The sequence below is a fragment of the Salmo salar genome, chromosome ssa17 (genome assembly GCF_905237065.1).
Source record: "Salmo salar chromosome ssa17, Ssal_v3.1, whole genome shotgun sequence".
NCBI classification, from domain to species: Eukaryota; Metazoa; Chordata; class Actinopteri; order Salmoniformes; family Salmonidae; genus Salmo; species Salmo salar.
Genome location: NC_059458.1, coordinates 71944065 through 71959810, shown reverse-complemented (window position 1 = coordinate 71959810; position 15746 = coordinate 71944065). Strand labels below are relative to the sequence as shown.

General features: G+C 43.6%; 1 protein-coding gene across 2 annotated transcripts in view; it reads right to left on the bottom strand.

Moving 5' to 3' along the window:
• LOC106576477 (plexin-A4) overlaps positions 1–15746 on the bottom strand; it is a 643097-nt gene that overhangs the window by 123250 nt on the left and 504101 nt on the right. Inside the window, exons 10-11 of one of the 2 annotated variants that reach the window (XM_045700071.1) lie at positions 9800–10021; positions 6820–6916 (exon numbers count right to left, since the gene is read on the bottom strand). In XM_045700071.1, coding sequence (XP_045556027.1) covers positions 6820–6916; positions 9800–10021 — 319 coding nt within the window. The remainder of the gene's footprint in view (positions 1–6819; positions 6917–9799; positions 10022–15746) is intronic. The other variant, XM_045700072.1, reaches the window with a different exon arrangement.

Genomic DNA, 15746 nt, shown 5'->3' with positions numbered 1-15746 from the left:
TATACTTGATTTCAATCAGTCAATCAATCACATGTATTTATAAAGCCATTTTTACATCAGAAATTGTAACAAAGTGCTTTACACCCGGCCTAGATTTAAAATGCTAGCCTTCATGATGTATACTGGTAAATGTGGGTGAGAACTGTTCAGAACAGGTATATCAATCACAGTCAGCAGTTTAGTATTTCCAAAACATGGACAGTATTTGAATCATATTGTGGAAAGCATTCATTTGTTGATACTGTATCTCTGTCCCTTATTCTCTGTCTCAATCCTTCTCTCTTGCTTCTGTCTCACTCCCTCTCCCCCATCTCTTTCTTAATCTCCCTCCCTCTCTCTCTCTCTTTTTCTATCTCTTGCTCTCTCCTTCTCTCTCTCATTTAGCTCCTGCCACCAGAAGCTTCTTGCCTCTGCTCATCCACTAGTTTAACATTTCGTCTCCATGGAAACCGGACAGGTTTTTAATTGCCATTAGATGCTTGTGTGATTTGTCCATCAAATTATGCCTCCAGAGTAGTCTTCTCCCCGGGTAGCTAGTGGGAGAGAAGAGGAGGAGGAATTCATCTTTAACTCTCACTCTCTCTCTACATTTTACATTTTAGTAATTTAGTAGACGCTCTTATCCAGAGCGACTTACAGTAGTGAATACATACATTTCATACATTTCATTTCATGCATTTTTGTATTTAAAAAAAAATTAATTGTACTGGCCCCGCGTGGGAATCAAACCCACAACCCTGGCGTTGCACACACCATGCTCTACCAACTGAGCCACAGGGAAGGCTTTATCTACCTCTCTCTCTCCCTCTCTCCCCTTGTCTCTCCATGGACACAAAATGTTTCTATATATCCATTCAAATGTGAACTCAAATGTGAGCGCAAATAAATCTAATTGCAAAGCCAGCGAAGTGCAGTTAATCATTGTCATTAGTCATTCTATTTGTACTGTATGGGTTTAAATCAACTAGTACCATCATGCATGGTTTAGTCCTTGTACATATCTAATATACAGTTGAATTCGGAAGTTTACATACATCTTAGCCAAATACATTTAAACTCAGTTTTTCACAATTCCTGACATTTAATCCTAGTAAAAATCCCCTGTCTTAGGTCAGTTAGGATCACCACTTTATTTTAAGAATGTGAAATGTCAGAATAATAGTAGAGAGAATGATTTATTTCAGCTTTTATTTATTTCATCACATTGGGTCAGAAGTTTACATACACTCAAATAGTATTTGGTAGCATTGCCTTTAAATTGTTTAACTTGGGTCAAACATTTCAGGTAGCCTTCCACAAGCTTTCCACAATAAGTTGGGTGAATTTTGGCCCATTCCTCCTGACAGAACCGGTGTAACTGAGTCAGGTTTGTAGGCCTCCTTGCTCGCACAGGCTTTTTCAGTTCTTGCCACACATTTTCTATAGGATTGAGGTCAGGGCTTTGTGATGGCCACTCCAATACCTTGACTTTGTTGTCCTTAAGCCATTTTGCCAACACTTTGGAAGTATGCTTTGTCCATTGTCCATTTGGAAGACCCATTTGCGACCAAGCTTTAACTTCCTGACTGATGTCTTGAGATGTTACTTCAATATATCCACATAATTTTCCTACCTCATGATGCCATCTATTTTGCAAAGGGCACCAGTCCCTCCTGCAGAAAAGCACCCCCACAACATGATGCTGCCACCCCCGTGCTTCACGGTTAGGATGGTGTGCTTCGGCTTGCAAGCCTCCCCCTTTTTACTCCAAACATAACAATGGTCATCATGGCCAAACAGTTCTATTTTTGTTTCATCAGACCAGAGGACATTTCTCCAAAAAGTACGATCTTTGTCGCCATGTGCAGTTGCAAACCGTAGGATGGCTTTTTTATGGCGGTTTTGAAGCAGTGGCTTCTTCCTTGCTGAGCGGCCTTTCAGGTTATGTCGATATAGGACTCGTTTTACTGTGGATATAAATACTTTTGTGCCTGTTTCCTCCAGCATCTTCACAAGGTCCTTTGTTGTTGTTCTGGGATTGATTTGCACTTTTCATACCAAAGTACATTCATCTCTAAGAGACAGAACACGTCTCCTTCATGAGCGGTACGACGGCTGCGTGGTCCCATGGTGTTTATACAATTTTTTTTCTGAGGTCTTGGCTGATTTCTTTTGATTTTCCCATGATGTCAAGCAAAGAGGCACTGAGTTTGAAGGTAGGCCTTGCAACACATCCACAGGTATACCTCCAATTGACTCAAATGTTGTAAATTAGCCTATCAGAAGCTTCTAAGCCATGACATAATTTTCTGGAATTTTCCAAGCTGTTTAAAGGCACAGTCAACTTAGTGAATGTAAACTTCTGACCCACTGGAATTGTGATACAGGGAATTATAAGTGAAATAATCTGTCTGTAAACAATTGTTGAAAAAATTACTTGTGTCATGCACAAAGTAGATGTCCTAACCGACTTGCCAAAACTATAGTTTGTTAACAAGAAATTTGTGGAGTGGTTGAAAAACGAGTTTTAATGACTCCAACTGTCACGTCCTGACCAGTAAGGGGTCATTTTGTTATTGTAGTATGGTCAGGACGTGGCAGGGGTGTGTTTGATTTATGTGTCTTGGGTTTTTGGGTAATGTTCTATGTTGTCTATTTCTATGTTTGAATGTCTATTTAGTCTATTTCTATGTTCAGGTTTTGGTTTGGCCTTCAATTGGAAGCAGCTGTTCTTCATTGCTTCTAATTGGAGGCCATATTTAAGTAGGGGGTTTTTGTTACTGTGTTTGTGGGTAGTTATTTTCTGTATAGCTGGTAAGCCTTATAGAACTGTTTTGTCATTGTTTGTTATTTTTGTTAAGTGTTCACGGTTATCCTAATAAAATAAGGAAGATGAGCACGATACACGCTGCACCTTGGTCCACTTTTTACGACGCTCCTGACACCAACCTAAGTGTATGTAAACTTCCGACTTCAACTGTATATCTATTTTTTTATTTTTTTTATCACTTTGGTACTATTTTCAGAAGTATGTGTTCAAATTTCACAACGCTTAGTACAAAACTCAAAACAGATCATCAAAAGGGCTGGTTGTTCAAACCTTAAAGTTCATTTTCATTTCACTAAGTACAACACACAAAATCAGTAACTTTTCACCAAATCTAATCAGTGTAGAAATACCTTTCATAGAAAGTAATTGCCATTGACAATGCAGTGCTCATTATACGTTTCATTTGATTATCTTCTCATTTTGTTTAAATACATTTGACCATCACTTAATCCAACTGTGTTTAATGGCTAATCACTTAACCGTTTGGTAAACCTATAGATTTAAACTGGTTTGTCTAGTATATATGGATTTAGAGAACAGAAAAAAAATGTGTGTTTGTGAAGTATAAACATCTAAAATACATGTATGATGCATGATAACCATAATGATTAGACATTATTGCTAATTGATTCCACATAGTGATAACCACAATTGGCCACCGTATAAGGGGTGTGTGAATACTTGATATTTCTTTCAACATGGAGCAGATAGACAGCAAGGGAGAAGAAGAAATCAAAGAGCTCATGGACATGGGCCCCGTCAAAGGCCAAAGAGGTGGACATCAGAGAGAGGGAGGCAGACGGCAGGGAACTGTTGTGTCTAATGAAGTCCAGTCCATCGTTGTTGGCTATGTGGTAAACAGATGTCTTACCATGGCAGAGGCTGACAGATTAGTTCACCCCAATCTGAAAAGATCAACTGTCAATTCACCAAGAAAAGCAGTATGTCTGCAGGATATGCACTTTGCTTTACCATTACATTTACAGTCAATTACATATTGTAATGCATGTAAATTCACAAAACATGTCCCAGTATTATCAGTGTGATCTATTGACAGTATACTCTGTTCTACTGTCAGACTTGACAGAAGACCCCATGGTGGTGGTCATGGCCGTGTGCTGACCAACAAGCAGTAGTGGAAATGGTGACGGCCAGGAATGACATATGGCTGTCCGAAATAAAGCAGGCCATTGTGGAGAATGATGACACCTTTGCCAATGTGTCATCCATCAGTCTACCAACAATCACCCGCCTTTTGAAGAGGCTCCAGGCATCTATGGAACACGTTTACCTGGTGCCTTTGGAGAGAAACAACGACCGGGTGAAACAACTGCGGGCCGAGTATGTTCAGGTACAGCACTATATACTGTATTACTGTTACTATTAATGTACATGCTACTTCACAATAAATCATATTGGAACTATAAAAATACTATAAAAAAATAACTAACCCAAATATATTTTTAGAGGGTGATGGTGCTTAACGCTGCTGTGAACCATCACAAGTATATCTTTGTTGATGAAGCGGGCTTCAACCTGGCCAAAACTTGGCGCCATGGGCGGAACCTCACCGGGCGACCGTCCAAGTGCCTGGACAACGTGGGGGAAACAACTCCATGTGTGCAGCTATCTCTGAAGATGTGTGGTAGGACATAGGCAATTACTAGGATCCTACCACACTGCACACCTCTCTGTGTTTCTCAATGAAATTGAAGGGGTCACCTATGTCATTGTGTGGGACAATGTCAGGTTCCAACATGCAGAGGTGGTTCAGGCAGGGTTTCAGGCCCATCCCTGATTCGTGACCCTATACCAGCCCCCATGCTCTCCTTTCAACCCTAATGAGGATATTTGTTCAGCATGGAGATGGGCGATCACCATCCCCAAGCGTGCCACCCTCCTTCTGGCCATGGATGAGGCATGCAGATACATCACCGCAGACCAATGTCAGGCTTGGAATCACCAGACCAAAAGGTATTTCCCGCGGTGCATGAACAATGAGGACATTCACTGTGACGTGGCTGACAATTTATGGCCAAATGCTCAAAAGGGAAAGTGAACAAGACAGGCTTGACGCTAAATGTCATGTTTTATTTTCATTCATTTAATTTGTTTCATTTAATGTCTTACATGTGATTACAGACAGCACACCTGCAATTATATCTGAAAAATAACATGTTTATTACACATTGAATCGATATTATGGAAATTATAGATTTTCGGTCAATTTTGTTGGGTAATGTGAGTGTATTGCCTAATGTTAAAACTACTACATTGAAAATATATAATTATGTTTTCGTGATTAAACCAATGTTCTCATTACATTTCACAATAAACTTATATTTTGAATCAATGGTTGTGTGGTGAGAGCTGTTTACAATCCAAATGAATGCACAATGACAGGTTTTGAATGAAAGACTGGCTGCCTTACAAGTGTGACCAGTTTAGAGTTTTGTACTAAGAGTTGTGAAAATAGTATCAGTGATAACAAAAGACTGTATTAACCATTACTAGATAGATAGTCACTGTTACTATAGCATATTGAATATCCTCTTTAGTGTATGCGTGTGTGGTCTGTGGTAATATGCTGCTGGGCGGAGGGAGACAACTGACAGAGGAAGGTGTGAAGCTAACAAGCACCACAGGAAGGTGTGAAGCTAACAAACACCACAGAGGAAGGCATGAAGCTAACAAGCACCACAGAGGAAGGCGTGAAGCTAACAAGCACCACAGAGGAAGGCGTGAAGCTAACAAGCACCACAGAGGAAGGCGTGAAGCTTACAAGCACCACAGAGGAAGGTGTGAAGCTAACAAGCACCACAGAGGAAGGCGTGAAGCTAACAAGCACCACAGAGGAAGGCGTGAAGCTAACATGCACCACAGAGGAAGGCGTGAAGCTAACAAGCACCACAGAGGAAGGTGTGAAGCTAACAAGCACCACAGAGGAAGGCGCGAAGCTAACAAGCACCACAGAGGAAGGCCTGAAGCTAACAAGCACCACAGAGGATGGTGTGAAGCTATCAAGCACCACAGAGGATGGTGTGAAGCTAACAAGCACCACAGAGAAAGGTGTGAAGCTAACAAGCACCACAGAGGAAGTTGTGAAGCTAACAAGCACCACAGAGAAAGGCGTGAAGCTAACAAACACCACAGAGGAAGTTGTGAAGCTAACAAGCACCACAGAGGAAGGTGTGAAGCTAACAAGCACCACAGAGGAAGGCGTGAAGCTAACAAGCACCACAGAGGAAGGCCTGAAGCTAACAAGCACCACAGAGGAAGGCATGAAGCTAACAAGCACCACAGAGGAAGGCGTGACGCTAACAAGCACCACAGAGGAAGGTGTGAAGCTAACAAGCACCACAGAGAAAGGCGTGAAGCTAACAAGCACCACAGAGAAAGGGAGATGAGAAAGAGGGAAAGAATGTGAGAGGGAGGGAGGGAGGGAGAGAGACAGAGAGAGAGAGGGGAAGAGAGAGAGAGACAGAAAGAGAGGGAGAGGAAAGAGATGGCGACTGGAGAGTTGGAAAAAGGCAAGAGGATGTGGCGAGACGAGCGGTGTGAAGCTAACGAGGTGAACAGAAGGGAAAAGGGAGGGAGATGGAGAGAGAGAAAAAGAGAGGGAGAGAGAGAGAGGGAGAGAGAGAGAGGGGAGAGAGAGAGAGAGGGGGAGAGGGAAAGAGATGGCGACTGGAGAGATGGAGAGATGGAAAAAGGGAAGAGGACATGGTGAGACGAGCGGTGTGAAGCTAACGAGGTGAACAGAAGGAGGGAGAGAGAGAGAGCAGGGGAAAATTAGGTGTGAGAGATGGAGAGTAAGGGAGAGAAAGAGAGGGAGATGAGAGAAGAGGCAAAGTTATAACCAGACGCCGCCGCCCACCGCAGCAAAGTAATGCCGGTGTCAGGGGGATGGATACCGCCGCAACTGCCCGCCTGTTGCCATGGAGATTGGCTACACAGGCAACGGCGGTGATCAGGTGGGGTGGGTGTGAGGGGGGGGGTGGGGTCCTGACCTTTATTGTCAGCGGGGTTGTCAATGCTGAAGTCTCCGTTCCAGATGACCGTCAGGTCCACAGGAAGGCTGCTCATCTCCATCCCATCATATGAGTACTGTTGTCGCCATGGGGACCCAGAGAGGGGGAGATGGGGGGGTGAGATGGAGAGAAAGGAGGAGAGAACGAGGAGAGAGAGAAAAGGGGAGAGAGAGAGAGAGAGAGAGAGAGAGGGGGGTAGAGGAAAAGGCATTTGAAGAGCAGAAGTACTGTGAACAGACAACTACGTATCAAAGCTAGTCAGAGTGTTTGAGACACTCCCATTCAACAGTAGCATATCATATTAGCATATCATTCAGCATAGAAACCCTTTCATTGGGAGTATTTCATTTCATACCTACCATTGTTCCAGAACTGAATGACACATAATAGTATTGCTGAGGGAAGCTGGAATTTAGAGAGGGCATTTAAACTCATCAAGGCTCTGTGCACATGTACAATAAGAGACATATCCTTGGGCATGGAGGACTGGTTCCAGACAGTGTACTGTAGGTACTAGCTCCATAGTACTGATTACAAGAAATGAGGAACCTGTATTGAGATTCTACAGTCAATGTCTCTCCAGACAGACCTGAGATAGAGTTGTGCATCTTCTCACTTTCACAAATAACTTCAAATATGTCTCTGACCAACTCTCTCGCTATCTCTCTCCGAATGATCCTCTTGACCGTAACCAGTCAGGCTTCAAGACGGGTCACTCAAACGCGACTGCCCTTCTCTGTGTCATGGAGGCACTCCGCACTGCCAAAACTGACTCTCTCTCCTCTGTTCTCATCCTCCTAGATGTATCCTCTGCCTTCAACACCATGCACCATCAGATCCTCCTCTCCAGCCTCTCAGGGCTGGGTGTCTCAGGCTCTGCACACTCTTGGATTGCATCCTAGTTGGCAGGCCGCTCCTACCAGGTGACGTGGAGAGGATCTGCACCACATACTCTCACTACTCACTACTGGTGTCCCCCAGGGCATGGATCTAGGCCCTCTCCTCTTCTCTCTATAGCCCAAGTCACTGGGCTCTATCATATCGTCACATGGTATCTTCTATCATTGCTATGCGGATGACACTAAACTATGTTTCTCCTTTCCTCCCTTCTTCACCCAGGTGGTGACATGCATCCCTGCGTGCCTGGCAGATATCTCAGCTTGGATGTCGGCCCACCACCTCAAGCTCAACAAGACAGAGCTGCTCATCATCCCACGGAAGGCCTCTCGGCTCCAAGACTTCTCCATCACGGTTGACAACTCCACGGTGTCCCCCTCCCAGAGTGCAGAGAACCTTGGTATGACCATGGACAACACCCTGTCATTCACTGCAAACACCAAAGCAGTGACTCGCTCCTGCAGGTCGTGCTCCTCAACATTCGTAGAGTACGAGCCTACTTCACAGAGTACGAGTCATCTCCCGTCTGGACTACCGCAACTGTTGGCTGGGCTCCCCGCTTGTCCCATCAAACCCCTGCAATTTATCCAGAATACTGCAGCCTGCCTGGTGTTCAACCTTCCCATGTTCTCCCACGTCACCCCGCTTCTCTGCACACTCCACTGGCTTCCAGTCGAAGCTCACATCCACTACAAGACCATGGTACTTGCCTACGGAGCAGCAAGAGAAACTGCCACTCCCTACCGAAATATATATATTTTGTGAACTAACACTCGCACTTGACTTTGCTTATAGCTACTGTGATACACTACATGACTGAAAGTATGTGGACATCTAATCGTCGAACATCTCATTCCAAAATCATGGGCATTCATATGGAGTTGGTCCCTCCTTTACTGCTATAACAGCCTCCACTCTTCTGGGAAGGCTTTCCACTAGATGTTGGAACATTGCTGCAGGGACCTGCTTCCATTCAGCCACAAGAACATTAGTGAAGTCGGGCACTAATGTTGGGCGAGTAGGCTTGGCTAGCAGTCGGCGTTCCAATTCATCCCAAAGGTGTTCAATGGGGTTGAAGTCAGGGGTCTGTGGAGCCAGTCAAGTTCTTCAATACAGATCTCGACAAACCATTTCTGTATGGACCTCGCTTTGTGCACGGGGGCATTGTCATGCTGAAACAGGAAAGGGCCTTCCCCAAACTGTTGCCACAAAGTTGGAAGCACAAACTCGTCTGGAATGTCATTGTATGTTGTAGCATTAAGATTTCCCTTCACTGGAACTAAAACAGCCCCAGACCATTATTCCTCCTCCACCAAACTTTACAGTTGGCACTATGCAATCGGACAGGTAGCGTTCTCCTGGCATCCGCCAAATCTAGATTAATCCATCGGACTGACAGATGGTGAAGTGTGATTCATGCTCGGCCATGGAAACCCATTTAATGAAGCTCCCGACGAACAGTGCTTCCAGAGGCAGTTTGGAACTTGGGAGTGAGTGTTGCAACCGAGGACAGACGATTTTTACTCACTATGCATTTCAGCACTCGGCGGTCCCGTTCTGTGAGCTTGTGTGGCCTACCACTTTGTGGCTGAGCTGTTGTTGCTCCTAGACGTTTCCACTTCACAATAACAGCACAGCAACTGATTTGTTGGAAAGGTGGCATCCTATGACGGTGCCACATTGAAAGTCACTGAGCTCTTCAGTAAGGCCATTCTACTGCCAATGTTTGTCTATGGAGATTGCATGGTTGTGTGCTCGATTTTATACACCTGTCAGCAACAGGTGTGGCTGAAATAGCCAAATCCAGTAATTTGAAGGGGTGTCCACATACTTTTGTATATTTAGTGCATGTGGTTGTACCACCTAGCTATCTTAAGATGAATGCACTAACTGTATGTCACTTAGTGACTAAAAGGTCAATGTAAATATCAAATACATCCCTTCCAACATGCCTTATATCCACAATTTCCATTCATTGCGTACACCTAAACACACACATACACAAACTTCCCTATTCATCCCGTTTACACCCACAACACACACCATCACCCCCTATACTCACCGAGGTGTTCTGGCACTGAACACAGCTGCTGTTGAAGCGGAGCGCGGGCACCCGCTGCTCCACGCCCTGGATGGTGAGCAGACACTCATAGCCCCTCTGTCCTGACTGTGGCTGGGGAAGGTTCTTGGCCCGCAGGGTGATGGGCTTCACCACGTTGACCGGAACCAGAATGCGCTCGGTGGGCAGCAGCTGGGGACACTCCTGTAAAAACCACAGGGAGAGCTGGTCAGGAGGACCAAAACGACAGGAGCCAGACGTCAACAGTGTGTTACTCCCAATACACACTTGTTTCACACTGTGGAATTTGGCATAGTTTACTTTACTCGTGGTTGTCAAGAGAGAAAACGTCAACAAGAAGTATTGACTATGTTATGATATTTTGGGCTATACTTTGAGGTCAACATCATACCGTATCGGCCATTCCGTATCGGCCGAGTAGGGTTCAACCGTGTAGAAATCTCCCTACAGGCCCAAGTCACTCCTCACATCCACATGGTTAGTACAGATACCATATCTAACTGTGAAACAACATTATAAATGTTAGGAATTATGAATTTGTTTTGGCGACTATGGTTGGGTGTGGTTGGGTAGTTATAGATGGTAGAGTTAGTGTTGGTTACCTCTAGTGGTTGGGTAGTTATAGATGGTAGAGTTAGTGTTGGTTACCTCTAGTGGTTGGGTAGCTATATCTGGTAGAGTTAGTGTTGGTTACCTCTAGTGGTTGGGTAGTTATAGATGGTAGAGTTAGTGTTGGTTACCTCTAGTGGTTGGGTAGTTATATCTGGTAGAGTTAGTGTCGGTTACCTCTAGTGGTTGGGTAGCTATATCTGGTAGAGTTAATGTTGGTTGTCTCTGGTGGTTGGGTAGTTATAGATGGTAGAGTTAGTGTTGGTTACCTCTAGTGGTTGGGTAGTTATATCTGGTAGAGTTAGTGTTGGTTAACTCTAGTGGTTGGGTAGTTATAGATGGTAGAGTTAGTGTTGGTTACCTCTAGTGGTTGGGTAGTTATAGATGGTAGAGTTAGTGTTGGTTACCTCTAGTGGTTGGGTAGTTATAGATGGTAGAGTTAGTGTTGGTTACCTCTAGTGGTTGGGTAGCTATATCTGGTAGAGTTAGTGTTGGTTACCTCTAGTGGTTGGGTAGTTATAGATGGTAGAGTTAGTGTTGGTTACCTCTAGTGGTTGGGTAGTTATAGATGGTAGAGTTAGTGTTGGTTGTCTCTAGTGGTTGGGTAGTTATAGATGGTAGAGTTAGTGTTGGTTACCTCTAGTGGTTGGGTAGCTATATCTGGTAGAGTTAGTGTTGGTTGTCTCTGGTGGTTGGGTAGTTATAGATGGTAGACTTAGTGTTGGTTACATCTAGTGGTTGGGTAGTTATAGATGGTAGAGTTAGTGTTGGTTACCTCTAGTGGTTGGGTAGTTATAGATGGTAGAGTTAGTGTTGGTTACCTCTAGTGGTTGGGTAGTTATAGATGGTAGAGTTAGTGTTGGTTACCTCTAGTGGTTGGGTAGTTATAGATGGTAGAGTTAGTGTTGGTTACCTCTAGTGGTTGGGTAGTTATAGATGGTAGAGTTAGTGTTGGTTACCTCTAGTGGTTGGGTAGTTATATCTGGTAGAGTTAGTGTTGGTTACCTCTAGTGGTTGGGTAGTTATATCTGGTAGAGTTAGTGTTGGTTGTCTCTAGTGGTTGGGTAGTTATAGATGGTAGAGTTAGTGTTGGTTGTCTAGTGGTTGGGTAGTTATAGATGGTAGAGTTAGTGTTGGTTACCTCTAGTGGTTGGGTAGTTATAGATGGTAGAGTTAGTGTTGGTTGTCTCTAGTGGTTGGGTAGTTATAGATGGTAGAGTTAGTGTTGGTTACCTCTAGTGGTTGGGTAGCTATATCTGGTAGAGTTAGTGTTGGTTGTCTCTGGTGGTTGGGTAGTTATAGATGGTAGAGTTAGTGTTGGTTACCTCTAGTGGTTGGGTAGTTATATCTGGTAGAGTTAGTGTTGGTTACCTCTAGTGGTTGGGTAGTTATATCTGGTAGAGTTAGTGTTGGTTACCTCTAGTGGTTGGGTAGTTATAGATGGTAGAGTTAGTGTTGGTTACCTCTAGTGGTTGGGTAGTTATAGATGGTAGAGTTAGTGTTGGTTACCTCTAGTGGTTGGGTAGTTATATCTGGTAGAGTTAGTGTTGGTTACCTCTAGTGGTTGGGTAGTTATATCTGGTAGAGTTAGTGTTGGTTACCTCTAGTGGTTGGGTAGTTATAGATGGGAGAGTTAGTGTTGGTTACCTCTAGTGGTTGGGTAGTTATAGATGGTAGAGTTAGTGTTGGTTGTCTCTAGTGGTTGGGTAGTTATAGATGGTAGAGTTAGTGTTGGTTACCTCTAGTGGTTGGGTAGTTATAGATGGTAGAGTTAGTGTAGGTTACCTCTAGTGGTTGGGTAGCTATATCTGGTAGAGTTAGTGTTGGTTACCTCTAGTGGTTGGGTAGTTATAGATGGTAGAGTTAGTGTTGGTTACCTCTAGTGGTTGGGTAGTTATATCTGGTAGAGTTAGTGTTGGTTACCTCTAGTGGTTGGGTAGTCATAGATGGTAGAGTTAGTGTTGGTTACCTCTAGTGGTTGGGTAGTTATATCTGGTAGAGTTAGTGTTGGTTACCTCTAGTGGTTGGGTAGCTATATCTGGTAGAGTTAGTGTTGGTTGTCTCTGGTGGTTGGGTAGTTATAGATGGTAGAGTTAGTGTTGGTTACCTCTAGTGGTTGGGTAGTTATATCTGGTAGAGTTAGTGTTGGTTACCTCTAGTGGTTGGGTAGTTATATCTGGTAGAGTTAGTGTTGGTTACCTCTAGTGGTTGGATAGTTATAGATGGTAGAGTTAGTGTTGGTTACCTCTAGTGGTGGGGTAGTTATAGATGGTAGAGTTAGTGTAGGTTACCTCTAGTGGTTGGGTAGCTATATCTGGTAGAGTTAGTGTTGGTTACCTCTAGTGGTTGGGTAGTTATAGATGGTAGAGTTAGTGTTGGTTACCTCTAGTGGTTGGGTAGTTATAGATGGTAGAGTTAGTGTTGGTTACCTCTAGTGGTTGGGTAGTTATAGATGGTAGAGTTAGTGGAGTTACCTCTAGTGGTTGGGTAGTTACATCTGGTAGAGTTAGTCTTGGTTACCTCTAGTGGTTGGGTAGTTATAGATGGTAGAGTTAGTGTTGGTTACCTCTAGTGGTTGGGTAGTTACATCTGGTAGAGTTAGTGTTGGTTACCTCTAGTGGTTGGGTAGTTATATCTGGTAGAGTTAGTGTTGGTTACCTCTAGTGGTTGGGTAGTTATATCTGGTAGAGTTAGTGTTGGTTGTCTCTAGGGGTTGGGTAGTTATATCTGGTAGAGTTAGTGTTGGTTACCTCTAGTAGTTGGGTAGTTATATCTGGTAGAGTTAGTGTAGGTTACTTCTAGTGGTTGGGTAGTTATATCTGGTAGAGTTAGTGTAGGTTACCTCTAGTGGTTGGGTAGTTATAGATGGTAGAGTTAGTGTTGGTTACCTCTAGTAGTTGGGTACTTATAGATGGTAGAGTTAGTGTTGGTTACCTCTAGTGGTTGGGTAGTTATAGATGGTAGAGTTAGTGTTGGTTGTCTAGTGGTTGGGTAGTTATAGATGGTAGAGTTGGTGTTGGTTACCTCTAGTGGTTGGGTAGTTATATCTGGTAGAGCTAGTGTAGGTTGTCTAGTGGTTGGGTAGTTATACATGGTAGAGTTAGTGTTGGTTACCTCTAGTGGTTGGGTAGTTATAGATGGTAGAGTTAGTGTTGGTTACCTCTAGTGGTTGGGTAGTTATATCTGGTAGAGTTAATGTTGGTTACCTCTAGGGGTTGGGTAGCTATATCTGGTAGAGTTAGTGTTGGTTGTCTAGTGGTTGGGTAGTTATAGATGGTAGAGTTAGTGTTGGTTACCTCTAGTGGTTGGGTAGTACCATCTGGTAGAGTTAGTGTTGGTTACCTCTAGTGGTTGGGTAGTTATAGATGGTAGAGTTAGTGTTGGTTACCTCTAGTGGTTGGGTAGTTATAGATGGTAGAGTTAGTGTTGGTTGTCTTTAGTGGTTGGGTAGTTATATCTGGTAGAGTTAGTGTTGGTTACCTCTAGTGGTTGGGTAGTTATAGATGGTAGAGTTAGTGTTGGTTACCTCTAGTGGTTGGGTAGTTATAGATGGTAGAGTTAGTGTTGGTTACCTCTAGTGGTTGGGTAGTTATATCTGGTAGAGTTAGTGTTGGTTACCTCTAGTGGTTGGGTAGTTATATCTGGTAGAGTTAGTGTTGGTTGTCTCTGGTGGTTGGGTAGTTATAGATGGTAGAGTTAGTGTTGGTTACCTCTAGTGGTTGGGTAGTTATATCTGGTAGAGTTAGTGTTGGTTACCTCTAGTGGTTGGGTAGTTATATCTGGTAGAGTTAGTGTTGGTTACCTCTAGTGGTTGGGTAGTTATAGATGGTAGAGTTAGTGTTGGTTACCTCTAGTGGTTGGGTAGTTATAGATGGTAGAGTTAGTGTTGGTTACCTCTAGTGGTTGGGTAGCTATATCTGGTAGAGTTAGTGTTGGTTGTCTCTGGTGGTTGGGTAGTTATAGATGGTAGAGTTAGTGTTGGTTACCTCTAGTGGTTGGGTAGTTATATCTAGTAGAGTTAGTGTTGGTTACCTCTAGTGGTTGGGTAGTTATATCTGGTAGAGTTAGTGTTGGTTACCTCTAGTGGTTGGGTAGTTATAGATGGTAGAGTTAGTGTTGGTTACCTCTAGTGGTTGGGTAGTTATAGATGGTAGAGTTAGTGGAGTTACCTCTAGTGGTTGGGTAGTTACATCTGGTAGAGTTAGTGTTGGTTACCTCTAGTGGTTGGGTAGTTATAGATGGTAGAGTTAGTGTTGGTTACCTCTAGTGGTTGGGTAGTTATAGATGGTAGAGTTAGTGGAGTTACCTCTAGTTGTTGGGTAGTTATAGATGGTAGAGTTAGTGTTGGTTACCTCTAGTGGTTGGGTAGTTATAGATGGTAGAGTTAGTGTTGGTTACCTCTAGTGGTTGGGTAGTTACATCTGGTAGAGTTAGTGTTGGTTACCTCTAGTGGTTGGGTAGTTATATCTGGTAGAGTTAGTGTTGGTTACCTCTAGTGGTTGGGTAGTTTTATCTGGTAGAGTTAGTGTTGGTTGTCTCTAGGGGTTGGGTAGTTATATCTGGTAGAGTTAGTGTTGGTTACCTCTAGTAGTTGGGTAGTTATATCTGGTAGAGTTAGTGTAGGTTACCTCTAGTGGTTGGGTAGTTATAGATGGTAGAGCTAGTGTAGGTTGTCTAGTGGTTGGGTAGTTATAGATGGTAGAGTTAGTGTTGGTTACCTCTAGTCGTTGGGTAGTTAAAGATGGTAGAGTTAGTGTTGGTTACCTCTAGTGGTTGGGTAGTTATAGATGGTAGAGTTAGTGTTGGTTGCCTCTATAGCCCTTAACAAGGTTTGAAGGGCATGTGAGTTGGAGGTCAAGAGTAGGACATCGATAGGATGTCAAGAGAGCAGTGCATTATCATTACACTGACTTGTAAATGAACAGAGTGTCAGTGACATGCTAGAAATAGGGCCATGTGTTTCCATTTACCCAACAACAGAGGTTCAATCAAAGCTGCTTCTGCTTTGATGAGAAAAGAGAAAGAGAGATAGAGAGGCAGAGAGAGAGAGAGGGGGAGAGAGAGGCAGAGAGAGAGCTAGAAAGACAGAGAAAAGGATAGAGAGAGAGGGAGCGTGTTTTCGGCTCACTTGGCAATTGGGTGTCTAAAATTAACATCCCATCAACTCAGGTGAATTGCTGAGTAAAAATAGTCCACCTATGACACGGTTACTGATGGAGATGAGAGGAGAGAATGGAGATAGAGAGACAGACAGTCCTGATGAAGTTCTGTGTGTTGATGGGTAGAGTCTACAGTCCTGATGAAGTTCTGTGTGTTGATG